General features: G+C 41.4%; 1 protein-coding gene and 1 long non-coding RNA gene across 7 annotated transcripts in view; one reads left to right on the top strand and one right to left on the bottom strand.

The window, feature by feature from the left end:
• The window catches only part of FBN1 (fibrillin 1), a 145,924-nt gene extending 128,677 nt beyond the window's left edge, over nt 1–17,247 (top strand). For all 5 annotated transcript variants that reach the window (XM_086848332.1, XM_086848333.1, XM_023933994.2 and 2 more), the window contains 16 exons: nt 1,533–1,682; nt 2,986–3,051; nt 3,728–3,844; nt 4,199–4,318; nt 5,954–6,076; nt 6,496–6,627; nt 7,210–7,335; nt 7,887–8,093; nt 8,690–8,815; nt 9,031–9,153; nt 9,904–10,020; nt 10,786–10,914; nt 11,730–11,849; nt 13,813–14,044; nt 15,075–15,249; nt 15,969–17,247. In XM_086848332.1, the coding sequence (XP_086704458.1) occupies nt 1,533–1,682; nt 2,986–3,051; nt 3,728–3,844; nt 4,199–4,318; nt 5,954–6,076; nt 6,496–6,627; nt 7,210–7,335; nt 7,887–8,093; nt 8,690–8,815; nt 9,031–9,153; nt 9,904–10,020; nt 10,786–10,914; nt 11,730–11,849; nt 13,813–14,044; nt 15,075–15,249; nt 15,969–16,358 (2,453 nt within the window). In that variant the 3' untranslated portion in view covers nt 16,359–17,247. The remainder of the gene's footprint in view (nt 1–1,532; nt 1,683–2,985; nt 3,052–3,727; nt 3,845–4,198; nt 4,319–5,953; nt 6,077–6,495; nt 6,628–7,209; nt 7,336–7,886; nt 8,094–8,689; nt 8,816–9,030; nt 9,154–9,903; nt 10,021–10,785; nt 10,915–11,729; nt 11,850–13,812; nt 14,045–15,074; nt 15,250–15,968) is intronic.
• Nucleotides 7,162–14,400, bottom strand: LOC147650698 (uncharacterized). 2 transcript variants are annotated; one of them, XR_015275620.1, is made up of 4 exons: nt 14,280–14,400; nt 13,461–13,752; nt 12,690–12,958; nt 7,162–10,996 (listed from the first exon to the last, which is right to left on the bottom strand). It is a non-coding gene; the product is annotated as an uncharacterized LOC147650698 (long non-coding RNA). The 2 variants fall into 2 exon arrangements; XR_015275619.1 differs by lacking the exon at nt 7,162–10,996 and having other exon boundaries at nt 12,359–12,958.
• Nucleotides 17,248–26,669: the final 9,422 nt, after the last annotated feature.

The raw sequence follows: 26,669 nt of genomic DNA on the forward strand, positions 1-26,669 counted from the left end.
TATATGCTGATCCTCTCTGCAAACATGTGGGTGGAAAAAAAGATTGTTGGGAAAAATAAGAAAGCAATGTTGTGTTAACAATAAGCACCCATCTGCTTAGGGAAATCTGAAGTGTCTTTTGGCTTCCAGACTACTACATACATAGTTCAGAGCCTAAACATGGGCACTGACAGATGAGATGCTAAAATCTGAATATCTAGTAATTGAAAGCCACAGGTAAGATTATTTTTTGTATAAAGAACAAACACAACAAATTAGGCAGTGAGTTACTTTAAAGGCTTTGGAAATGATGAAATAGATACTGCATTAAATGTCCTATACACTGTTCACAGTGGAAACCACTGATGAGTAAGACCTTTATAAGGACCTCTGTAGTTTTGCTTGGCACAGAGCAGTGATGCTTGTTGACACCATAGTGAGTTCTTCACTTCACAGTGGGCTAAATGAAATTGTGGTTTTGGTAAAAATGAATCCAACCTGCAGTAAACATTCATCCAAGTCTGCAAACCACCATGCAGTTTGGCAGTTACTTCACTCAACATCAAGAAAGCATGTTTTAGCTGTGTTTATGTAGCTTGTATAAATGAAGTTTCTTCAGTCTAAGGGTTTTCTTTTCATCAGGTAAGAAGAAAAAAAATCACAAAAACCCACCAAGAAACAGTCCTAAAAAAGAATGCAGCCCAATCTTCTACTTTTTTAACATAGACCACTGTTCCACACAATGTCAGAGGAAAGTGCACACTTGTGTATGAACTTTAAAAGGGCTTCTCTCCATGCCCTAAAGAGGTCTGTTCTTTTTTCAAGTATCTCAGGCCAAATAAAGTTTTGTTTAAAACTTCCCATTACCTAGGACTTTGTTAAAACTTGGACATTGCCCAGCATTGATGCTGCAGCCGGAAAACTGGAGGAGCAGCTGCTTCCATAACTGCCCTGCTGCTGTCCCCCTGCCAGCACAGAGAGCTGCCAGCTCCCTGCCTGCTGGATGCTTGTGGTCTGTGATCTCAGCTCTGTCCAGCATCCTGGTTACCCAGCTTCAGGGAATAAAATGTAGTGCCACAGGGAGGGTTTGCTTTGTTTGTGTGTACCTCCGGAAGAATGAGGAAGGAAAGGGCTGTTGAAAATTGCCTCTCATTTTAGCACTACACAATATTGTCATTGCAAGTTTGATGAAAATCTCTTGACTTCAGTGAGTCTTACTTGTAATATAAATTCATGAGGCAATATTAATTTTTTTTCAAAGAGGAGTGAGGATAATAGGACAGTACTGACCTCCCATTTCTGCTGGACCAAAGAGAAAAACCCTTGCTTTTCTATGACTGAAGTAGGAAACTGTCCCATAGATTTTCTTTACCGAGGTGGGGAGCTTCCCTCCTTATTCAAATCTTCCACAGTCAGAGACAATGATGATTAACAGAGCTAGATGGAAGTTGTGTGTTTTGGTGGGGGCTATCCTGTAATTTTGCAGTTAACTCCAAGTGAAAATTGTGCCAAGGTTACCCCAGCTGCTCATAACAAGCTTTTTCTCTATGCAGATCTGAGAGTGAGCTACTGCTTTACCAAGTTTGAAGATGGAAAGTGTTCTGTGCCGAAGTCCCGAAACCACTCCAAACAAGAGTGTTGCTGTGCCTTAAAGGGGCAGGGATGGGGAGATCCCTGTGAGCTGTGCCCAGAGGAAGCAGATGGTGGGTTATTGACTAGTTTACCATACTGCCTGTCAGAACTGAAAGTAGATTGCAATTCTTATTAGAAGGAATTTTGAAAAATAATTTTCTAAAGGTGTTTAATCCTAGTAATTGTCATAGGTCTCTGTAAAGTAGATGCCATTGAAGTCTAAAAAACACATCCCCTAGATAGTCTGATATCAAACATATTTCTTCTTTGCTTATAGACTTGTTACAGTGTTTAGGTGCTGGGTATTTTGTTGTGGGGCTATCACATACAGAAACTGGAAAGCAGTAAATAGGTATAGGAAGAGGTGCTGTAAACATGAAGTCAAATTAGAATAAAATCCCAAACAGTTAAACTAGATCTGCATCTGAATTTCATTATTAAGAAAATGTAAATTTATGATCTTATCAATGTGAATGACTTGCAAAAATAGCAGGGAGTAGCAAAATGCAGGCCTTGACGAAGAAAAACCTGCCTGGACCATTGCTAAAGAAACACGTTTCTTTGTTAGTATCCTTTTTAAGACTGAGTAACTTGACATCAAGCAACTCAATAGGCCTCTGTAGCATCATGGTGCAATTTGCTGAACGGACTTTAATTCGTGCTGACAAATGCGGTTAACAGCATCACTGGTTTCAGCAATACATGATTGCAGTTCTTTTCATTCATTAGTCATGTAGATGTTTTGCAGAAAATCCTCACCAAAGCCGAGGTTAGAAAAGAGAATTAGAAGTGCCAGTTGCAATATTCCTCCTAGACCTATTGCCTGTGCATGTTTCATTCCATTGACATGGACCATGTGAACCAAAGTCAGTTGAAAAGCACAATTTACGTTGCAGCATTTCCTTGAAGTGTCAGCACGTGTATTTCTCACAGTCCAAACTCTCCCAAAGGATATCAAGGTCCTTTTTCTCATCTTTTAGAAAATAAATTGCTTTAAGATGGCCGAGTCTGGATTAAATTATGCCTTCTTCAAAAAGTGTAAGAAATTTTACTTTTACAACAGGAAAAAAAACTATTCACTACTACTGATACTTCTAAAATAGAAACTGCATTAGTTTGTTTCTTAAGGAAGTTAAATACTGCTAATTATTCACAGGGTTTCATACATATGCATGCAGGAAGATGAAATGTAAAGTAAACATACAGTTTTTGCATGAATATAAAATAAGTTTATACATTTACATACTTTTTTTCTGGACCTGAAGATGAGGAGGATGAACTGGTAGCAGTGGTTACATGTAATTTGTCTGGAATGCTGATTGCCAAGAAAAAATTTAACATATGGTTTGATTTTTTTATGGGGTTTTTTTTCAGAGGCATTCAGACAGATTTGTCCATTTGGAATTGGCATCCTTGTTGGACCTGGTGATGCAAGGCTGGGTAAGTGCATCAGTGTCCCTTTTCCACCCATAAGCCATTCTCCATTTCAATTGAGAATAACACCTCTGCAACTATTTTCCAAAGCCATGAATTGTGGAAACTTCTATACCTTTTATCTTCCTCAGTTTTTCAGTAATTTCAGATTCCAGCTTGAATATCTCAAGTATCAGAAATTAAACTTCTTTTAGGGCTAGGAAACTTATGTAGAATCTAGAGAATGGATCTAATGTCACGTAGCATACTTGTCTTTTCTTATACAATATGTGTAGCCTGTTTACAGTAAATGGTTTTAATCCTCCAGAAGTGCAAACCACAGTTTCCCAGATCCCTTCAGTACATTCTGTTCTCTCCCAAGACAAACAGCACTTCAGCCTTATTGGCAAAAGTTTGTATTTAAGAAGCACTGGATGACTACTGCTTTTCATATCTGCTGCTCTCCCTGTAGCCCCAGTCAGAGAGGTTTATATCTGACATTTAGAATCAGTTTCTTTTCTGCATTCTGAAAGCTGGCCTGCAAAACAAATTCTGTGCCCTAATCCTAATATGTCAGAATTTAAATATTCGTATTTTTTGTGATCTCAGAAATATTTGTTGCCAGAACACTTGTTCTTTGCAAGAAGTCTAAAAGCATATGAAGCCAGTCACACTTACTGTGTTGTTTTTATTTCTGGTTAAGATGTGGATGAGTGCCTTGATCCTGATAACTGTAAATTTGGGCAGTGTATCAACACAGATGGGTCCTTCCGCTGTGAGTGTCCGTATGGTTACATCCTACAAGGAGCAGAATGTGTGGGTAAGTGTAGCTGTTCCAGCTTCCATTTTAAAGATTCTCCTGAGCTGCTAAATATGGCATTAAGGAGCAGTGGGGTTGTTTTATTGTAACATTGTGGAGTCCTCATCCCTGCTAGTGTTTAAAACCTACCAGGGCAAGGCCTGAGCAATCTGCTCCAGGTGGCCCTGCTCTGGCTGAGTGTTTGACCCAGATAACTTCTAGCAATCCCAAATTATTCTAGGAGTCTGTGGCTCTAGTTCAGTACTTTGAGTTCTTGTGTTTTCTATTTTTCTGGTTGTACATCAACAGCATAGATTTTTTATCATTTTGTTTGAGTATAACCATGTATTCTTGCCTTGGTCTAACTGTTTGCAGACACCGATGAATGTGCTGTTGGAAACCCGTGTGGAAATGGAACTTGCAGGAATGTGATAGGAGGCTTTGAATGCACCTGTGTAGAAGGATTTGAGCCTGGGCCAATGATGACCTGTGAAGGTGAGACTCCCATGTTGGAGTAACAGTAAGGATTGTTGTAATTGTGTTCCCCAATTTTGAAAACAGCTGAGGGGAGTAAAGCAGCTTTAAAACTAAAATATGGACACTTGGAACAATACTTCTTTATCTGAAATGGGAAAATGGGCTCCTCCTCCCTGTATCCACCTTGCACTGCAGTATGTTTTTCTTACTGGAGCTGGGGTGGAGAGACTTTGAGGTGGTATCTACTAAGGGACTGCCCAGAGAGGAGCATGTTGGGGTGCAGTCTCTTCAGAATAGTTCCCATAAGTGCTGCTTACTGTGTGTATGGTTTTTGCCTGCCTCCTTGAGTGAAGATACTCACTGTGGATGATGAAGATAGGAAATGTGTTGCTTGAGTGAGTTAGGGAAGAAACAGAGAACAAACGAGAAAATACAAATACAGTACTCAACAATTACCATGGTACCCCTAGGTTGAATATTTTTCATGCTTTGGTGTCCCACTTCAAAAATTAAAATTTTAAAATGGCCAAAGAGAAGTAAGGAAGATCAGAGGTATAGAAGGGACACTCAGAAAATAAATGAGAATTTTTCAGTGTGGAAAATGTGGTTGAAGAGATATATGATTTTATAAAGCCACAAGTGGTAAGAGTACCAAAAATAGAGGGACCTTGTTAAACAAACCAAAGCAAACATTATTATATGCATGGTACTTATTTAAGTTGTGGAGCCCTTTGCTGCAGAATATTAGTGAGGCCACAAGTATAAATTAACCCAGAAAGATTATACAAATTTGTGTGGGAATCTATCAGTGGAAATTAAACTTGATAGTTTGGTTGTGGCTTTTGGCTGTGGAAGTCTTTAAACTAAGAGGCTGTATCAGGGGAAAGATCCCTGCATAAATGGTATGAGGTTTTTAATATTCATCTCCTGTTACAACCAGGGAGAGGAGAATGTCCTAGGACGTTCTGACACTGTCCTCTGACTTGACACAGCTGTTCCTAAATTATCTGCCACAATCTATTTCTTTGCAAGCCCATGCAAAAGAATGCTTCTATTTTTGCATCAGATTGCATTATTTTTACATATAGTTAGAGCTTCATTCACTTCCCTGTGGAATTTGGGCAAAAGCTCAAATTGCAGAGGAGGAGCTAGCAGAGTGCATAAACATCATTATATAGCAGTAATTACTCAAGTAGTCCAGGCTGTATGTAAATGCACTTCAAAATAATATTTCTAGTAAGGATATAATTTTATGGAATTCAGTTTATGAAGAAGCTGAATTAGTCAATGTAGAATTTAAATAACCAATAAAAAAAACCAAACAAACAAAAAACAAACCTAGGTGTGGAAAAGACAGAGTTTTAATTGAGCAAGCATTTTGGCAGCATGGATTTGGAAATTATTTCCATTGGCTGCTTACTATTAAACTTATTGAAACTTCAGGTAGCTGTGCAAACATCCTGGCGTGTCTGGTGCCTGCGTCTCCACAGATATCCATGAAGACTAGAACCAAGGGTCCCCGACTATTAAAATCTAGTCCTCAGTAAACTGGGATCTGGGGTATTGCCTGTACCTAAAACCTGTGCACTCAAGTCTGCTGGGTTTTACACAAGTGTTTCCCTTCCCCCATGGTCTTTGCCATTCCAAATCCAGATGTCAATGAGTGCATTCAGAACCCTCTGCTCTGCGCCTTCCGCTGTGTGAACACGTTTGGATCCTACGAGTGCAAGTGCCCCGGGGGGTACGTTCTGCGGGAGGACCGGAGAATGTGCAGAGGTAAAGTTCCTACCAGACTCTCACAGCTATGAGATAGTGATTTCAGTTCCTGCAGGGGCAGGGCTCTGACTTACAGCACTATTGGGCAAGAGTTTTAATCCCAGGAAGTAACTGAGTCAGATGATAGGATGAAATTCTATGGTTTTCATTATCCACTTGACTGTACTAGGCCTGTCCTGCCAGTAAATTTATACATCTGCCTAAAGTGAGGTCATATCAGATGATGTGGTTTTGTCTTGCCCTAAAAATGGGCATTTGGGAGAAATCAATTTGCTCAAGGCTAGTATATTTTATGGTTAGTTTAGAACAATAAATATGTGTAGGGTTTGATTATGATTGAGATTCCAAAGTCAGAATTTACTATTGTGAATTTCCAGGATCATGTCTCTATATAATAAAGTCTAAACCTTGTGTTTTAGATCAGAATGAGTGCGAAGAAGGAATTCATGACTGTGACTCTAAACAGATGGAATGCAAAAACCTAATTGGCACCTACATGTGTATCTGTGGGCCTGGTTATCAGCGCAGACCAGATGGGGAAGGCTGTATAGGTAAGTGACACTGAAGTGTTGAAATACACAGTTCCTCAGCAGAGCTAAAAATTTTGGATTTAACAGAGTGTTAAGGAACTCAGGGGCAGAATTGCACAACTATTTGTGTAAAGGATCTGTTGGTGGTGTGCACACTTGGTTTTGCTGTTCAGGGGTAAACATCTGTGGGCAATAAGTAGAAAATCTGAGTGTAGGTATCTTTACAATCAGTTTGTACTGCTGCTGCTGAATGCTCTGAGGGAAGAAGGTGAGGATTTGGGTTGGTTGCTGTAGGCTTTTTTCATCTCTGCTAGCATGACTGAGAATAGATACGATTTTTTTTTAAACCTTGGATGGCATTCAGAAGTACAGTTGTAACTATGAAAAATTTTGAAAACCAGTGAGGAATGTACTGCAGATATATATAAAAATTGTGAGCTAGATGACCTTCAGTTCCTCTGAAAAATGAAAAAAAGGAACTTTAAAATATAAGAAAAAGAAAAAAATTGAAGCTTAACCAGGCAGAATGCACAGCATAAGAGTTCCATACCAACCTCTTACCTACATTAATTTAATTTTTGTCATAAAATTTCAAAAATGCAGATGAGAATGAATGTCAGACCAAACCTGGGCTCTGTGAGAATGGCCGTTGTGTGAACACAGTGGGGAGTTACAGGTGTGAGTGCAACGAGGGATTCACAGTCAGCGACACCCAGGACGAGTGCCTTGGTAAGTCCCAGTTTACACCTGAATGAGCTGTCACTTGCATAGCAGCAATGAGGGCTGAAATTAAACTTAGAAATGTATGGTGAGAAAACACACTCTTGAATTTACATGCCTTTGGGAAGGGGCCTTCGTACGTAGATGTCCTCTTGCAAGTTCCTTCTTCCCATGCTCACCATATCCCTGCCTCAGTCAGTCCAGCTGGGGTGACTTGCTACGAAAGCTGACTGTTCCATGGTTTCAGTCAGCCAGGAGCTGCCCCGACATTTCTTTGGTCCTAATTTTCAAGCCAGTCTTTTTCTCTGGGTTCAAACAGAAACATACAGTTTTATAAGCATATTTCTTCATATACTTCTTGTCACCCACCTTTTGCTAAGTCTCTTCTCTTTGTTTCCCTTAGATGTCATTCTCTCGTTCTTACTGCTATAGTCTCTCACTCTCAGTTCCACAGTCTCAGGGTGAAGTATGCCCTTTCTGTTATATTTCTGACTACATTCCCAATGTCTCATGTGGAATTCACCATTAGGATACTCTGTGATGCACAATTTGTCTTCCAGACAACAGGGAGGGCTACTGCTTCACTGAAGTCTTACAAAGTATGTGTCAAATCGGATCGAGCAACAGGAACGCTGTCACCAAGTCTGAATGCTGCTGTGACGGTGGCCGAGGCTGGGGGCAGAACTGTGAGGTCTGTCCCTTCCCAGGCACCGTGGCCTTCAAGAAGCTTTGCCCTCATGGCCGAGGATACACATCCAGTGGAGCAGGTATTTTTCATTAAATGATCTCTTAGACAGTGCCAAATTAAGGAATAAAGTATAAACTCTCTTTTTGCATATTTGAATGCTGTAATGTCCTAAATGTTTTGGATATCAGCTGAAATTTTCTGAGATTTTTCATGTTTGACTGAGTATAGTCCTTTGGGAGGAAAGTGCACAGCCAAAGGCCCTGGAAGATGAAGCACCCATCTCATCTTGGCAGATACTTGCTCTATGTCCTGGTTGACTGACATGCACTTAAATGGGAATTTGCATTCTCACATTTGAGTGTGTTGCAGGCAGAGGTTGAGAGCTATTTGTGTACATGAAGGCAAGGTGATGTTTGATTTGTGGAGGCTGATACATAATCAGCTCCAGTTGTTCTCTTCCACTTGCAGCTTGTTCATTGCATAAGAAAGTTAGGTTAATGTTCCATTCTGTATTTTACCATTTACGATTTCTCCTTAAATCTGTGCACTATTTCACTATTTTATGTAACTATTTTATGTATGGTGTGGATTTCTCTGTGTCTGGTCACTGGAATCTGTTGAAGCTATACAAAATCAGTTTTATTCCACTGAGAACTAACCAATGTTTAATTGCAGATATTGATGAGTGCAAGGTTATTCATGATGTCTGCCGCAATGGGGAGTGCATCAATGAGAGGGGAACTTATCACTGTCTTTGCAATCTGGGCTATACCACAGATGTCACTGGCACTCTTTGCATTGGTAGGTTTTCCATTGTGGTGTTTGTATATAAAGTTTATTACTAAGAGAGGACTTGAAGAAGGAAATAGAAAGATTTTGAAAAATGAGAAAATAAAATGTCGCTTGTTAATGCTTTGGGAATTTGTATTTCCTTCTGATCTATCCTGAACATTTTGTGAAACATTATCACAGACCTTGATTATCAGCACTGAGGTATCTGGTTTTGCTTCTTGTAGATCTGAATGAATGCAATGAATCTCCAAAACCTTGCAATTTCATCTGCAAAAACACAGAGGGGAGCTACCAGTGCTCATGTCCTAAAGGATACATCCTGCAAGAAGATGGGAGAAGCTGCAAAGGTAAAAATCAAGAAAACAGTTTACTGCACAAACTGTTTCACAGGCAAAAATAATTGCAAGGACATTTAAATGATGCAAATCTGTCTCCTTGATTTGTGTGAGTGCTTCCACTAAAGATAGTGGAGGTGGCCTGCACAAGGTGGAGCTGATATTTCAGTTAATTCCTTGGTAATTTGGACGAACAACAGATTGACAGGAGTTTTTGCAGGTTGATGGAAGCTGATCTTAAAAGATTTTGTAATTAATAATATACATGATTGTTCTTATTTTGGTAAGCCTGTTGGTTTAAGCCATATTATTCAATGGTAAATGAATCTTATTGGATGCAAAAATGACCATGGTTTGCAATGCATTGACCAGCATCAACAAAAATTCCAAATTTGGCATGGAGAACGACAGTGTACTTTGTTGTTAGCATTTTAATATTTCTTTTGGAGTAATATTGTGCTTCAGTGCAAGGCCATTTTCCAGTCTGCCAGATCTCATGAAGAAGGTGACTTCCCATTTATTGGCTGAGCAGACATTTATTATGTCACAGCAACTTTCAGACAGATGAGAATGGTGTCTGCAATTCATGGACACTGTGTAGCTCCAAAGTCTCATTCATTAAATGTTGGGCTTCATGTAAGAGGAACTGGAAACCAGCGTGGAAAGTGAGATGTAAATTCAAAAGGCTTTATTTTCTGTTATTTATTTGTAATCACTTCTTTCTGAGTCCATAACTGAAAGAAGTTTTCTTGATTTTTTTAGACCTTGATGAATGTGCAACAAAGCAGCACAACTGCCAGTTCCTTTGTGTCAACACTATTGGGGGATTCACTTGCAAATGTCCTCCTGGATTCACCCAGCACCATACAGCCTGCATTGGTAGGTGATGTGGGAAGGTAGACATAGATTTGGGATTTATTATTGACACTTACTCCAGAAGCAAAATAGCAAGGAGGTAAAATCATATTCCTGAGGAACCAAATGGAAACATAAACCAGATTCTGATCCTAATCCCACCAGAGATGCAAAGAGGCCCCTTCCTCCTACCTTCCTTTGCTTTCATAATCTGTCTTTGAATTTTGCACTTGCAAGAACCAGCCAGTAAAAAACCACTTTGTAATTCTGGCATTACTCTTTCTTAGATATTGAGCAAAAAAATAGTTCTAATTTTCTCTTTTTGTATCTCATTGAGATCATGTTAAGTATTCTTGAAACAGCTGTGAAATACACATTTCTGCAGTTGTCCTCTGAACACATACCCATGGGGTACATGGAAATGTTAAACTAAATTGTTTCCTCCTGCAAAGCACACTTTCTTCTCTGCAAACTGGATCCTATTTCTTTGTCAGTTTGATGATCCCATTGTATCGGTATGAATTTGGAGGTGTTTGGACACCAAAACATCAAACTCCATATTTTTTGTGAGGAAAAGTTTCCCTTCCTATTACTTTTGTGTTTCCAAATTCAAAAGAAGGCAGTGTAAACTGTCCTGTAATGGAAAGTGAGAACCTGGGAGGGCAGTGAGACACCTGTGTTACTGATGTGCCTTTACCTCCTGCCACAGCCCTTCCATCACTAGCATGGCCAAAACATCAGCTTTGAAATGACAACTGCAGACTAACACTGAGCTTTGGTTTCCCTCAGACAACAATGAGTGTGCTACTGAGATCAATATTTGTGGGGCAAAGGGCATTTGCCAGAATACACCAGGAAGTTTTGTTTGTGAGTGTCAACGTGGCTTCTCACTTGATCAAACTGGGCAGAGCTGTGAAGGTAGGTACAACACAGTGCATTTAACTTGGTATTCTCTTGCTTCTGAATCTTCTTTCAGCCATACTGTCACCCAGGGAAGGACCTGTGGAGAAAGCACCAAAATCTACAGAAGCAAGCATGTGTAGGTTGAAGTGAGGGGGAGTACAGAAATTTAGCTACAAGGCACTATTTCTCTCCATGGGCCAGAAAAACTGGATATATTGTGGGATTTTAAAGAGCTGGACAGATATTTTCTGAGGAGACATAGCCTGTTTTAGTTTAAGTGTTGTAAGTTCAGTGAACCTCTTTTGAATTCTGCATAGATTTATGAGGGATTCATCAAGGACAGGAAATCTTGCATCTCCAAGGAGACCTGCTAAAGAGAAAGTTCAAGGGCTGTAGACTTATTCCTCTGGGTCCTTAGAGCCTTCTCCTGGGATTGAGTTTGGGTTGTTTTGAAAAGAGATATCCTGGGATTTTTGGGTTGGATGCCTGGGTAGATGCAAGGGTTGGTCTGCTGTGGAGCTGGGACTCTTAGGAAGGCATTAGGGATCCCATATACAAATGGCTTTCTGCTGTCTGCTCCAGAGCAGAATGCAAAAACTGAAAATTTTTTCTGAATGTGAGGGCTTTCCATGGTTTTCAACCCTATATTACTTGCTATGGAGCCACAAATTCAAACCCGAAGACCCCAAAGTGGTTAGGTTTTTGGAAGATCCTGAAATATACTCATATATATGATAAATGAATGTATATGATTATTTGAAACATGTTTTCCAAATACAGCATCATTTGAGCTTCTCTCCCAAAACTCAGAGTGTGTTTCACCCTTCTAGATGTTGATGAATGTGATGGCAACCACCGGTGTCAGCACGGCTGCCAAAATATAATAGGAGGATACAGGTGCAGCTGCCCACAAGGATATCTCCAGCATTACCAGTGGAACCAATGTGTTGGCAAGTGACTTTTGTAAATTCATACCTTAAAATGCATACTACTTTTGTTAGCAGCAAGAAGTGAAGGGCAACAGTGCAGTTTTCTATACTTGCTTTTTTTGATTATAATTTGCTAAGTTCAGCAGAGTTTCATTACAAGTGTGGTTTCCTGTGAAGGCAGAGTGGGTATGAAGCACACAGTAGCCCATGTCCTGGTTCAAGAAGTGTTTAAGCACAAAACTCTCCTTGAGGGTGCTAGAGGTTGTATTGACTTTGAGGAAACTTGTGTTACTCATGTATTTTGTGGTCTGAACAAAGGAAATCTTACTTAGCTCTGCAATGGTCTCTGCTTGGACAAAGGACCTAAGAGTGGATGGTGGATTGAGCCTGGCACTCTCAGAACTACAACTTTGGATTCAACTTCTGGCCCCAAGCATTTCAAATTCCATTAAAATCCTACTTGATCTGTGTTTTTGTCATTCTTACAACACCTACAGGAAGGTGCTTGTGCAGAGTCTAAGGGTCTCAAAACTTTTCTTTTCTTTTTCTTCATATTTTTTTTTCTTCCAACACTCACCCAAAATATGTGAGTTGATCTCACTAGTGTCCCCTTTTTCTTGCTGCTGTGGAGCATGGTGAAGTGAGCATATTTGCTTTTGGTACAGTTACTTCCTGTGGCCTAAACAAGCATCTGTGATGTTGGTATGGTTGCTGTGAGGTGTGATAAACACTGAAACATCGTTCTGTTAATGGCAAACCCTTACAGGCTCTGGGAACACACGATTCACCCCCAGGTTTTAATACCTTGTGGTGTCCACATGTTCACATTGTACTGTCTTTAACTATATATTCTTAAGATACTTATCTGGATCTCCTGGGTGTACCACAGGGGAAGAATCCATGTACTAGGTTTTTCCATGACAATTCCTTCATATTCCTTGGCAATCCCAACTCTGCAAACAGTTTGTGTCTTTTTTAGCCTATTAATGAATCGTTCAGGGATTTTTTATGTTGCTACAACACATTTAGATAATCACTGAAGAATGCTTTGGTTCCTCCCATATCTTGTGCTGTCTGTGACTGCATCCCCTGCCCAGGCACTTCCACAGTACACCACATCATGAATCAGGCTGCAAGAAGCAAAGACATTGCTTTTAAACAAAGAACAAAGAGCCACATTGTTAGGAAAAAGACAATAATGGTCTGACTTATTACTTATTTTCCCATAACCTGGATGTTGAGGTCAGAGATGCTGCTCTGTACTTCCCAAATGGAGTTCCTTATGTGTGCACACACCCACAATGTACATATGCATCACAGAAAATGGAGAACAATAATATTCAGAACCTTTTGAAGCTATTTGCCACATCAGATATCAAAACTCAGACCAGGTTCATTTCTAAAAGCAGCCATTTTCAGTATGTAAGCCTGAACTGACCTCAAACTCCTACAGTGCCACCCTTAGGAAGTTTGGAAAAGGGCTGGTTCAGAATATAGCGGTCTTTTGTATCTACAGCTGCTTTTAGTTTTACTTTACTACTTCCCGGATCTTACTATGTCTAATTTTTAAATATAAGCGTGTAGGGAGGAATTTTCAAAGCCTGGAAAAAGTGTCAGAGCTTGATTCCTTACTCTTTTTCCTTTAATGTTGAATAGCACTGTGAACAAGGGATTACTTGACCAGATTGTTGGCTGTACAGTTTTATTCTTCTCAGTTATTTCTGGGAAGAAAATCTATCTTCTCTGTTTCTCTGCTGTCCAGAGCATGAGCTGACATGTCATGAAACATCTTCTGTAGAGTAGCCCCAGTGCTGCTGTTGTGCGGTGTCGTCAACTCCCAGGGACCACTGCCCCAGCCAGGGGGGAGGACAAGCCCAGTTGTCTGTGTCCGTTTGAGGTGACAGCACAGTCAGCCAAGCATGACCTGTACAAGGGATAGGCTGGACTGTAGCTAGGTAAAAGTTAACATCTTCTTCTTTTCCAGATGAAAACGAATGTCTCAGTGCACACATTTGTGGAGGAGCATCCTGCCACAATACTTTGGGAAGCTATAAATGTATGTGCCCCACTGGATTTCAGTATGAGCAGTTTAGTGGAGGTTGCCAAGATATCAATGAATGCGGTTCTGCACAAGCTCCATGCAGTTATGGTTGTTCAAACACTGAAGGTGGCTACGTCTGTGGATGTCCACCTGGTTACTTCAGAATAGGACAAGGGTAAGGGATTCTCATTTTAAACTAACAGATACCAAGGGGACATAGTCCACTCCTTTCTTTGCAGTGTGGTGCAGCAGAGCTAGGGGGATTGTCAGCAATTAAAGAGGGATAAGATTGGGAAGGTGCTCAAGAGTTGGATGCACCTACTGATTTTGGAGACTTTGGTGGGGAGGGGGAAGGTTAATACAGAAAGGGAGGGGTTTAATACTTGAAACTGAAATTTGGTCAGGGTTACCAGGTTCTATTGTCAATTTTAAGCTTCTGCTTTCACCTCTCCTGCACACCCCAGCAGCCTGCCAAGTCCTCTGAGCTTGGCACTTGGGAGCTCGTACTCCTTGCTGTGATTCACTTGTCTCCTTAAAGAAGAACAAAACAAACATTAATAATAACACCCCCTACCAGCTGCAAAAAGAAATTACATTATACAAGTGGTTTCACCTGCTGGTTAGAATAACAACTCTGCATGCTCTTAGGTTATTTTATGTTCTATATTCTTCTGTGTTTCAAATCAATATTTTTTTAATAAATGTCTGCTTTATCAATAAAACCACTTTTTCCTTGCCCCAGTGGGTGTGTTAGGGCTGTACATCATATAGGACCAAGCAACCCAAATGGAAAGCAGAAAGATTGTGGTTTAAATTTTGTAAATGACTAAAAGCTTTGGGATGCATTATGAAAGACCTCACTTTTCAGATTTTTCAGCAGTTGTTGAAAATTGGTCTCTTTATGTGTTCCAGGCTGGATATCAGAAATCGCTTACAACAACGCAGAGCTTAAGCCTGTGTTTTTAAGACTGTTAAATTTTGGCAGGTCTCTCTTGGGCAAAAACCCATGAAAGCAGATTCTTGAAATAAAGAGTGGCCTCATTGTGATTCAGTGAGAATTCTGTCTGTTGACTTTAGCAGAAATTTTTCCTAGGAAATGAATGCAGCATAATTGCTTAATTATTTGTACTTACAGCCCCCCAAATGCAGCTTTTGATAAGATCTATGTCTCACTGGAGTTAATTTTGAATTTCTTCCTTCCTCAGACACTGTGTTTCTGGAGTGGGGCTAGGCAGAGGTCAAGGACAAGAGCTTTCACTCAGTGGAGAAGTAGATGACAACTCCCTCTCTCCAGAAGCTTGTTATGAATGTAAAATCAATGGCTATCCCAAGAGAGGAAGGAAGCGCAGGAGCACTAATGAAACTGCAACTCAAGCAGAGGTAATTGACCCTTTCTGGGGGGAAAAGGTTTGTGGCTATCTTGTGAAAGCTGGATTCAGAAGGATGTGTGCCAAGAGACAATCTCTCAGGAAAAACCTACACCCTAAAGCAGACCAAAGCTGGTTTTGGATGTCAGGTATTGCTTTTTCTCAGAAGTGATGTAGAGCTTCCCTTGCTTTCCGAATGAAGATGTTACAGCTGGTGCTGCTGTCTGAAATATTACCACCCAATCAGAGGAGAAGGGTGAGGCTGCTTTTCCAGCTCTCTGCTGCATCTGCGGGCTGCCCTGGCTCCACGCTTAACTCAAATGAATCTTGCTAATCAGAAAATCCCCACTGAAATGTTGTGGCTCCCTCACAGGCCCTGCTCTTCTTCAGTTAGTTCTCCCAGCCTGTGGCTCCTCTGGCAGAGAGGAGTGTGCCTTGTTTGCTCTCTTTGCAGGAGGCTGGTCACAGGCTCCCAGTATGGAGGGGCTTCATCTGTCAGGCAGCAAGGCCCATGTACAGAAACTTCCATCACGAGTCTCAGGCTCCTCTTACCCACACAGGGGTGGTGACAAACTCTGTACTTCATCCGGAGACTCATAAGAGTGGATTTGACAGATGATGTTACAGAACCTCTTTTTTAAAATTGTCTGATTAGTAACGAGTGACCTGGGCAAGAAGCATGTGTGAAATGCTCTCTGACAAAGCCAACTGATGTCCTTTCTTCTTGTGCAGGATCAGCAAGAGCTGGAGCCGCCAATCAGTCTTGCCAGCTGGGATATTGAGAAAGCAGCGGTCTTCTCCATCAACATCTCGGATCTCAGTAACAAAGATCGCATCCTGGAACTGCTCCCTGCCCTCACAACACTGACAAACCATAACCGATATTTAATTGACTCTGGAAATGAAGATGGTTTCTTTAGAATCAATAAGAAGGACGGGATAAGTTACCTTCATTTCACAAAGAAGAAGCCAGTGCCTGGAAATTATTCATTACAAATCAGTAGTATTCCACTCTATAAAAAGAAGGAACTTAACCAGCTTGAAGCAAAACATGACAAAGACTACCTCAGTGGTGAGCTGGGAGATAACCTGAAAATGAAAATTCAGATATTGCTTCATTAATTCATCAACCAAAGACCAAATAATTAAACCAAAGATAGATAGGTAGGACTGAATATTCCTCCCAATCAGATTCTTCATATCATAGGTACAATCTTACATGAGTACATTTGTATGAACGAGCACTATCATATTATTACATAAACAAGGTACAGGATGAATACATGAGCTCAAAACTACCACTTTCTCAGGCTTTTACGTGTAGCTGAGCTACCTTGATATGTTGAATCTTGAAAACTGGGACTTTTATCCTTGGAAGTTGGCCACTGATGCTGAGACACGTCATCATTTCAGCAGAGGTACAAGAATGTGCTTTCAACTAATGGACAGCTCTATTTTTGTAATTCTTAAACTTCGCTTCTCCAACTACAACTTACTAGGTCAGCCATTTATGATATCCATTTGGTGCTAGTAAATTTTCAACCTAGATTTATAAATGCACTGTAATATTTACACAACTTAGAAGCCAAAATTGCCATTATTCAGTCTAAATACTTCAATCAACCAAAGTTAGCTCAGTAGTTTATCTCAGTTATGCCTATAATACATTACATGTAAATTAAGTGTGTGTATACTGTAATCATGCTATTTTTATCAATGAAGCATTTGTAAACTAGATTAATAATACCCTTAATGTGAGGGTTTGTAATGGTGCTTATAAGACCAACTACTTGTTAACTGTATACACAAACCTGATGATAAAATTTCTGTGACTTGCCAAAATGCACTGAGGTCAGTAGGGACCATTAAACATTCTCAAAAGTCAGATGACAATCAGTGCCATCCTACACCATGACATATTGTAACATGTCAAGAGTACCCATAGTCATTCATATCAACAAGGGTTCAATGTCATAAATGTCACAATAAAACAGTTTTTTTTTTTAGTTTATTCTGTGGCCTTGTGTTCTTGCTAAAAGTGTGATCAACTGCATTCTTATACTTTAGGCATTGTCAGTAGGGTTGTCTTTGTATCTGACTGTGTGTCCAGGTAATTCCTCCTTGAAGGAGCTGTTGTTCACTCTTCGTGCAATGGAAGAACAGAAGTACAGAAGCCTTCACAAATGTAAACAGCAGTGGACCTCTCTCAAGTTATTGTGTGGTTCCAGAAAGGAAGTGAGAACATTTCCAATGACATGACCTGAGTAGTCCTATCAATAAGTAATCTCATAGCCAAAATATGGAGAAGTGGATGTTAAATCATTATACAGAAAACACAGTTAAGTGTGAAAATTCTTCTTTGCTAAAACTGCCTTAAGATATTCCTTTCTTTTACCCCCACTTCAACACTTTACTGTCATATAGACATCAAGACTGATAAGAGGAATAATCCAATACCAGAATCACAAGTTGTAGATGGGTTTTAATATCATGTGAATTATTCAGTGATGTGGGTGTTCTTGTATATGCAAATGCCATTGTGTATCTTTTAGCAGCAAGAGAACGTTTACTGAGGTGTGATGCTATAAAATCTGGAAGAAAGAAGCACTGAAACTGCTGCTGGGACAGCACTGTAGTTGATAGGGGGAACATATATTGAGCTATAATAGCTTTGGAAGGGAAATGTACTCCTATAATTCACCCCAAATTGTATTATTGTTCTCTGTGATTTCTTCTGCATAACAAATATAACTATATAAAAAAGAAAGTTGTGCACAGGATTACTTTGATATTTTTAATAGACCATGTCTGGATTTTATTTATTAGTGTGCCAAAATGTTGAACAGTGTATTTTTTCCACATGTTGCATAACTATGGCGAGATATAATCAGAACTTTACAGTTGTAAATGGCACTTTTATATCAGCAGGTTGGGAATGATTTTTAGTGCCAGTGTGCATGATTGTATAGTTAATAGGGAAGTGTACAATTTAAGTATTTTTTCTCAGCTGCTAAACACTGAGAGGAACTGAGAAAGACGATTTCAGAAAGACCTGTCAGGAATCTCTCCAGGAGAGTTGGTTTACATTTAAGCTCTATGTAACACCTTATGATGCCAAAGGTTCTTTGACTGTATTCCAGCAGCCCCAGTGTTGCCCACACAGTTCTGCAAATTGTCTTTGTTATGCTTCAGAAACAGGAAATCTTGACAGTAGCTCTTTTAGTAATTTTAAAATGGAAAACCCAGTCTTGCTGTACCAATCTGCACATAAAAATCCATTTTTTTGTACATTATTCATCTGTCTCTTTGCAGCAATGGCCTTTAACAGATATATTAATTTTGGTTTTAGTTGCTGTATGTGTATGATTATTTCCATTAGTTTGAATTTCTGCAGCTTCCTTGCCATCTCAGTGAAGCACAAAGGTTGCACAATAACATTGCACAAAACCTGCAATTAAAAAGTGGTTTGTAACTTGCAGTGTGATTTTGAAGCAATCTGCTGTATTTCATTCAATAGTGGGACCCCAGAATGACTCTAAGCACTAAACAGACTGAAGTAGAGGTCTTTCTAAATGCAATTAAAGGATATTTTTCAAATTCAAGGAAATAGCAAAATGCTTAATTATTTGAAATAAGTGTGGCTCCCTCCGCTGCATTGTGCATATGACTCTGCATGGATGATTGCATGGATAATAAATCTAATTTTTGGTTAACAGTTTAACAAAGATGGCTTGTTACTGTACACAGAAAATCATTCTCTTATTGTGTGTTGTAACAGTATCTTGTAAACTTGACAGCCCACGTGTATTTTGGCAGAACACCACTCTTTCCACAGTCTCTTTTAAGCTGACTTTCAAAGAACCCCAAGTATTTGCTTTCTTATGGCAGGTCTTGAAGGGTCATACTCAAGTTTTCTCTAATATAAATATTCTATGCTGTGATTCAAGTTCAGCTTTGTGCTTTGGAAGAGCTAATCAGGTCAAGACTCCTCAGCACAGAGAGGCCTGAGCTGTTTGGAGAGCAAGATGCCACGGTTCGTGTCCAGCAGCTGCCTGTACCTTCCTGGACCCAAGTTTGGCACAGCCAGTCTCTGCCAGCAGCACCGCAACAGGTAAGTGAATCACAAGGCACCAAACCTGCTGCCCTAGCCCAAGCTGGTGGTGGTGGCACTGGCATTGCAAAAGCTTTCTCACCACTTTTAAAAATTGATGTTGTCTGTGAAGGAGTGGCCACTTGAACCATTAAAGCCTCACAGTACTCTTGTGGATCTGGAGATCTCTGCCCAAATTAGCAAGGTTAACTGCTTATGTTGTGCTGCTACTTTCTAAGAAGGCACCAGATAAAGAGGAGAGAGCTTCTCTTACTTCACTGTTATGAGAAAATTTTGTCTTTTCAGTTATAGAAGGGAAGTCAGAGTTCAGCATTAGATGAAGCTGGAGCTGCAGGAGCTGTGCATCCCTCTCAGTGCTCCCCAGCTGCCCTGTGCCAGGTAGGACAGGAGCTACTGGGACACATCGGTTTCAAAAAACTGCAACATCTGAACCCAGGATCTCCTCCCAGAGCAAATCTTGCAGCTTTTCTGCTTGCAGGAGTGGCCAGAAGCTATGGCCAAGATATGATGTACACCAGATTAATCCAGTAAATCTGGGTTGGCAATGTCCTACCAGAGTATTTGCCCAGAGTAAGCCCTCATGTTATCACAATCTTGGCAGAATAGCACTTGGCCAAAACCCTTGTGTTCAGAAAATCCCAGAGCTTCTAGTGTTGCCTGTGGCCTGAGCATGTTGGATGCCTGCAGAGAACTGTGCAGTCCCTGTGTGAGCTCCTGTGGTTACACAGATCTGAGTGGAGGGCTCTGTGAGCAGACCCCATTGGCACCACAGGTCGGGGGTGTCCCAGTAACCTGCAGGATTGTGCTGGTTCAGGATGCTGTGAAAACTTAGGGCGAGCAGACAGGTGTGATTTGGGGCAAAGTATGCCATCATTTACACCAATGAAAACGTGAATCATTGTAGAGGTTGCAGTAGAAACAAAAGGGGAAGCAATAGGGAGAGAGCAGAATGCTGCAGTAATTCAGTGGCCCAAAGCGCCTCAATGCATGTTCTGTTTCACTCACATGTGCTGGTTCTGCACAATCCCTGGTGCTTTGTGCCTCTGAGTTGCTCCTTGCAGGTCCCCAGGCAGGTGCAGCAGGGGCCAGCAGCTGTCCTCACAGAGGTGGACATGCCCAGGCTGCTCTTGGAGCAGGCAGAGGCACTGCTGGTGCCAGGCTGGTGGCAGTGGTCGGCAGCAGGGTTCTGTTTGCAGGCCCATTCAGTGAGCACTTCCCCAAGGCTGGTGCTGCTCCTGGAGACTTTGAAGTCTGATCCCTCTGGAGTGGACTGTGTGCTCTGGTTTGCCTGAAGATGAGACCCTCTTTCTGTGCAGCAAAAATGTTGAAGATGTAGATGACTTCAGCTCTGACAAATTCCAACAATCTGCTTCTGTTGTCCTTAAAACTTGCCAAGTATTTCACACCCTCATAACAAATGCTTTTGAGGAATATCACACCCAAGCCAATTTCTCAGTTATGGGCTTCCCATTGAGTTCAGGAGAGGAACCTTGGGGCCAAAGAGGTCAACAAAGTGTTTGTTTTTGTATTTTGAGATCTTTCTATTTCTACTGTGCCATGCAACAGAAAGTGTCTGTGGAGCCCCAGGCTGCCTGACTAGTGGGAGTTGCTGGCAAAGCTGGTCTGCAGCCTGGTGCTGGTGCCAGCCAGTCCAGCATGTGCCATTGCTGCTTGCTTGTGTACAGCCAAATCCTCAGCCTGCTTAGACATGTGCCCATTTGTGCACATAGAACTGTAGGTGGTTTTGTCTGGAGAGTCTAGACAGATACTGTTTAGCTCGGTACCTCCAGGCCAAAGTCATGCTGTGGAAAGTCTTTGTTAAGTACCCAGGAAGGGCTTTTCCCCTTTCTTGGGCTGGACCTTTCCCTTGCACGTGGCAGCAGCGCTGTCCCAGCCTCTCCCTGGTTTGGCTCTCACATCTGCAGGTTTGTTTGTTTATGAGCTTCTCTATGGCTCCCAGGGCTGTAGGATGTTCCTTACTACACCCTTGTGAGGTTGGGATGTGTTTGTCATCCTTGTTTTACAGGACAGGAACTGAGAACCAGATGTTTTGGTTTGGGAGAGCTCACAGGCAGTGGCCCTTCTGCCAGGAGTAACTCCAAACTACTGAGGTGTCCCTGGAGAGGAGGACAAGAAGCCACAGGGGCCCTTCAGCCATGACAGCCCCAGCTGATATAAAGCCATGGGAACTGCCCCTCTCCACTAAAATGCATCTCAGACGGAGTCTGCTGGAGCCCTGGCCACTCCCCACACTCTTCAGAAAGTCAGGAGCATGACCCTGTGCCCTAGCATGGAGCCCCTGGAGATCCTCTTCCCATAGGTACCCCACCCAGGATGGTGCAGGTGCAGCCTCACCCGTTTTTTAAAAAAAAAAAAAACAACAAAAAAGTATCAGTTTTTGGCAATTTACTGCAAAAAAAGATTTTTGGTAAGCATCCAGACCAGCAGGCTGCATGGAGATAATCAAAACTGACACTGCTGGTGAGCAGGACCTTGGCTCTGCCAGCCTTCCTGGCTTACCTCTCAGGCTCCTGGATGAACCAGCCCAGAAAACAGGGCTACTGCTTAGTTTTCTTTGGAGGTTGATTCTTTATCTTTATTTAGGTTAATTTCTGTGTGAGGTGTTTCAGGGTGATATATTTTGGGGGGGTCTTTGACAACCCAGGAGAAATAATTTTTTTAAGCAGCCCATCTGGGGCTGAGTTGGACTGTAGCTCCAGTCCAGTATATGATTGAGCTGGTGAGGTCAGACAGGTAGGAAAGCTGTCTGGACTTCTCTGTAAGTGCTTGCAGCTCTGTATAAATGTGTTGCTATTATAATCATAATAAATACTAGAGCTGTGAGAAATGTCTATAACCCAACCCAAATCAGGTGAAACTCCCCTGGTTTTGGGTTTCATTACAAACTCAAGTCTTGGGCCAGGTTTGTGGAGGTTCATGAGCCTCTCTGAAGCTGGGCTCAGTTTCAAGGAATAATAGGCCAAGTTTCAGGCAAATCTAGGCCAAGTTTTGAGTAAATTTGGAATAAACTTTAGGTGAATAAAAAATGATTTATTGTTTTAGGTTGAAACCATACCAACCATGGACTCTTTGCTTGGTTTTAACCTGTAACCAGGAAATCTTGGCACTTTGGCTGAGTTTCACTTTGATTCTGAGTTTAGACCATAAAAACAAAACAATCACAGCTAAGAGGTGAGTCTCAAGACAAGTCACGCAGGAACTGGTTTACAGTGTGGGAGCCCAAAGCCCTGCCCTGAGCACATGCCTGTTATGCTGTATCAGCATTGAGATCTGTTCCCCCCCTGCAGGTGATGCTGTGCATGGTCTGGTTTCTTGTGCTGCTCCACTAAACCATCCAATTAAGTCTTCCCCAGATTCTTAAGTTGAAGTTGCATGTGCAATTTCCAAGCCTGGAGTGCACTGACTTCAAGTTTGGCTTTGATCCAATCCTTAATGTATGTTTACATTTTGATGAGTAAATTCAGCTAACAAGGTGATTAATGAGTAAGTTTAGGTAGGAGATGAGACCAGTAGTCTTATCCCCATATTGCATTTAAACACAGCTCACATCCATGCATATAGTGGGGAAATGGACTTCCTACCTGAAATGCTGAGATTCACAGTGATGTGGTGCCAGTTCCCTCAGTCGAGAGGTGCCCAACATGATTATGGGTCTCAGCTTCTCAGTGCTGCCAACTCTGCCATAGCACAGATACCTTAAAGATGGAAGAGAGCGGAAAACACTTGTCAATTCAGATTTTCAGTCATTTTAAAGGAATCTTCTGATACAAAGTTACCTTTTAAAATAAAAAAGTATGTTTTAAAAAATTTTAAACCTCTTTATCACAAAATTTGTTTTGCATCAAATGTAAGCTGTAGATGGAAAATATTTGAGCAGGAACTGGAGTCAAAAATCAGGCAGAATATGGACTGGTAATGTAAGTGGTGGGTCCAGAGAAGAAGGTGATAGCACAAGTTGCTCCTGCTTTGAGAAACCTGTGATAGAAGGGACGGGGAGGAAGAGAGGAAGGTGTCAGTGCAGAGCAGACAAGGAATATGAAGGGACCAGCCTCTATTCACATCAGTGCAAAGCTGAAACAACAGGAATCTGGAAGAGAGAAGAAGGGGAATGAACACTGTAGCACTGTCTCTGCAGGGCAGCCGCTCAGAAGACTTTCTGACATGCATCACCAGCCATCTGCCTTTGTGCTATTCAGCTGCACAAGGCTGCCAGCCTTAATGCAAAGCCTTCCCTGGGACTGATGCTCCTGAGCTAACCAGCACTTTAGGAGTGACTGCAAGGCAGTACACAGGGCTTTGGCTGGTAAGAAGTTACCAAATGAACCAAAGAAAAAAACCCCACCAGGTCCAGATCATTATGAGACTTTAGCAAGTATTATGTGCAGATTAATAAGCCCTTAAAGATAATTCCTTACTTACTGAATTGAAAACAAAAAGGTAAGTGATCAAGACAGGTTTAACAGAATTTAACACATTTCCCACTCTGTATGTTTAAATTGTATTTGCCAAAGGCATGAACTCCCTTCACAGTAAGCTTTTTGCTATAATGTTTCTGCCTCCATTTTTCACATATGCTTCCAGAAAGATGTCCCAGTACTTTTTCAAGATCCCAGTGTCCTCACAGCACTGGGGAGAAGTCGCCACAACAAAGGATGGAAAGCTCAGAGATCCTCTGTTAGCAGAACTCTTACATCAAAGCTCCACAGAAGTGAGATGCTGTTGTGTCTTAGATCAGCAACAGATTCTGCTGTTGGGTACAACTGTGGCATGATACAACTGAGGCCAAATCTGGAGAATCTCAGGTGGAGTCTCAGGCCATAAGAGCTGCTGTACGGCATGGAAACATTTCAGTGAAGGATGGCTGGAGGTCCTGAAGAGACCTGGTCTTTGTCTTTAAACCATATATCATCTGTGTGTTTCATGGTTTAAGACAGAAAGCAGCACCCAGAAATGGAAGGGAGAAAAAAAGGCTGAGAAAATCCACTACACATGTGCTCAGAGCAACGGTAAGGAAACAGGACGCAGAACTGTAATTCAAAAGTTCACTCTTTGACAAAGCTAGCTGTGTGAATTTGTCTGTTATACATTTGCCCTATAATATGATTATGTCATTTAGGAGACTGAATTTACTAAAGATCATGTTGTGACCCATACGTAGGCAAAGTCCACACTCCTACATCCCAAAATATGCTGGGAACAAAAGTGTTTTCTGCAGCACAGATAAAACCATGGGAGGAAATTGTGGGTCCCAATGCGACTGCCAGGCCTGGGTTGATGGCCAAGTCTGGTGGAGTTGCACAACCCTCTGGTCAAAAAGACCAACTATTTGTGTTGGGCTCATTTGTGCTAACAAACAGCACAGTCTTGAGTTCCCCACAGACCAGCCTGGAATTTATTTAAAAAATAGAGAATTGGTAAAGGATTTATGCAGGGGGACCTCCCCGTCAACCCCCTAAGCATTAAATATCTCATGTCCTGCATGATCTCTAACAAAGAGCAGTCCTACAAGAGAAGTAGCTGAACATTGTCTTTGAGCACCAGCTGGGAAGGCAGGGTAAGAAAATAAGAAAGTAATGCTGTATTTGGTGTCAGCTGAAATCCCACTCTGAAAAATCAGCAATTAACCAAATGTTATTTGCTGCCAGTCTCAGCAGTGCCACCAGCCTGTCTCAGCCAGACACACTTTTCAAATCTGCTGCAACAATCAAGCCCTGAATGACAAATCCACTTATTCTGCCACATCCCAGCTGCTGTGACCTGTGCTAAAGCTGCCTCTCTATAGCATGTGCTGGTTCAGCACAGTCACATGGCAATGGTACCTGCCTCTGCTTGAGCAGCAAGAGCAAAGTGCCCCAAGGCTGTAACAGAGCTGCCTGGAGACAGCTCCCATGCAGAGACTTCAGCCATGGGCCTGCACCAACTCCGGTCATTAATGCGGAAATGGCATTTTCAAGGCAGTAGTGCAAAGGCAAGTGAAGGACCTCCAAGTGCCAGAAAGAAAATACATATTAATGCAGGGAATTATGTTCTATGTGGCAATGGATCCTGACACTAACTGTTGTCTCTTTTTATTTACTTGGAAATGAGAACAAAATCAAATCCAAGGGTTATTTTGTGTTCCATTACTCTAGATTAGTCCAGATCTGCCCTTCTTTGGTAGATCAGAAAGTAGTTTTATCAGAAAGTAGTTTTGGTGAAGGATCACTGTGCTTATGCTTCACTGCTCCAGAAATATGTCAGCAGACTGATCTCTCGTGACCCAGGGTCCTGCTCAGAATAGTTGAATTATGTTTATAAAGTCAAATAAGAAAGATGATGTTGATCAAAGTAATATAAACTATGGCATGGAAAACGAATTTTGAATGAAACACACAGATAAATAATTTATCTTCACCAATACCCTCTCAGTGTTTCTCATCCCAGTAATTGAGACCATGTGTTGTGCTGCAAACAATAACTATGAGAAATTACTCACAATTCTTCCTTCATAAACATGGGAAATGAAAGTGATGGGAAGTATGATCATCTTAATTTTTTTTTTTTTAACGTTAACAGCTCTAAATTATTAGGGTGGGAAGAAAATGTCAATAGAACATAAAAGTGCTTTGTATAGTGTTCACATTTGCTCATACTTTCAAATCCACTGTGGCTTATTAGTTCATGGGAAAAATGACAAAAAGGAATAAAACCCAGAAAATGAATCCAGTATCAACATCTTGCTTCTATAGTAACAGAAATTGTAACTTGTGGGTAAAAAGTGACAATATTAGGAAATGTTTGTTGGGAAATTATGGTAATTAACCCGCTCCTTTCCCCAGTACATCCAGCCTCCCATCAGTCTGACACATTCCTACACATTAAAGAGTATCCATTGCTCTCTGCTGCTCCTTGTATTAAAAGCCTGGAGCTAGTGAGGTCCTTAACCTCTGTTTCAAGAGTTCATTGCTCAGCTGTAAAAATTCTCCCAGGGCTTTCTGACAGAAAAATGTCTCCGCCTGGGAGGAGTTTCTGTTTGGAGTTTGGTTGGAATTACTTCAGCCCTCTTCCACTTCTAGTAGGACAATGGAGCAGGATTCCCTCTCTCCGTTTTTTCTTTTTAAATAAAGCGACCATAGTGCCAGAGCAGTACACATGGCAGGCAGCACTCAGACCACAGTCTCTCTGCAGCTTTAGTTCAGGGTCAGTGCTGGCTGGTGCAGCAGGGGCCTGGCCCTGTATTGAGCCAGGCTCCATCCCTTCGCTTGTGCAGCTGCTGGCTTGGATGGTGGCTTCAGCCAGCTTTGTGCTGAGGTTGCTGAGGG

Source organism: Cyanistes caeruleus, chromosome 13 (assembly GCF_971803275.1).
Source record: "Cyanistes caeruleus chromosome 13, bCyaCae1.hap1.1, whole genome shotgun sequence".
In the NCBI taxonomy this organism is placed as follows: Eukaryota; Metazoa; Chordata; class Aves; order Passeriformes; family Paridae; genus Cyanistes; species Cyanistes caeruleus.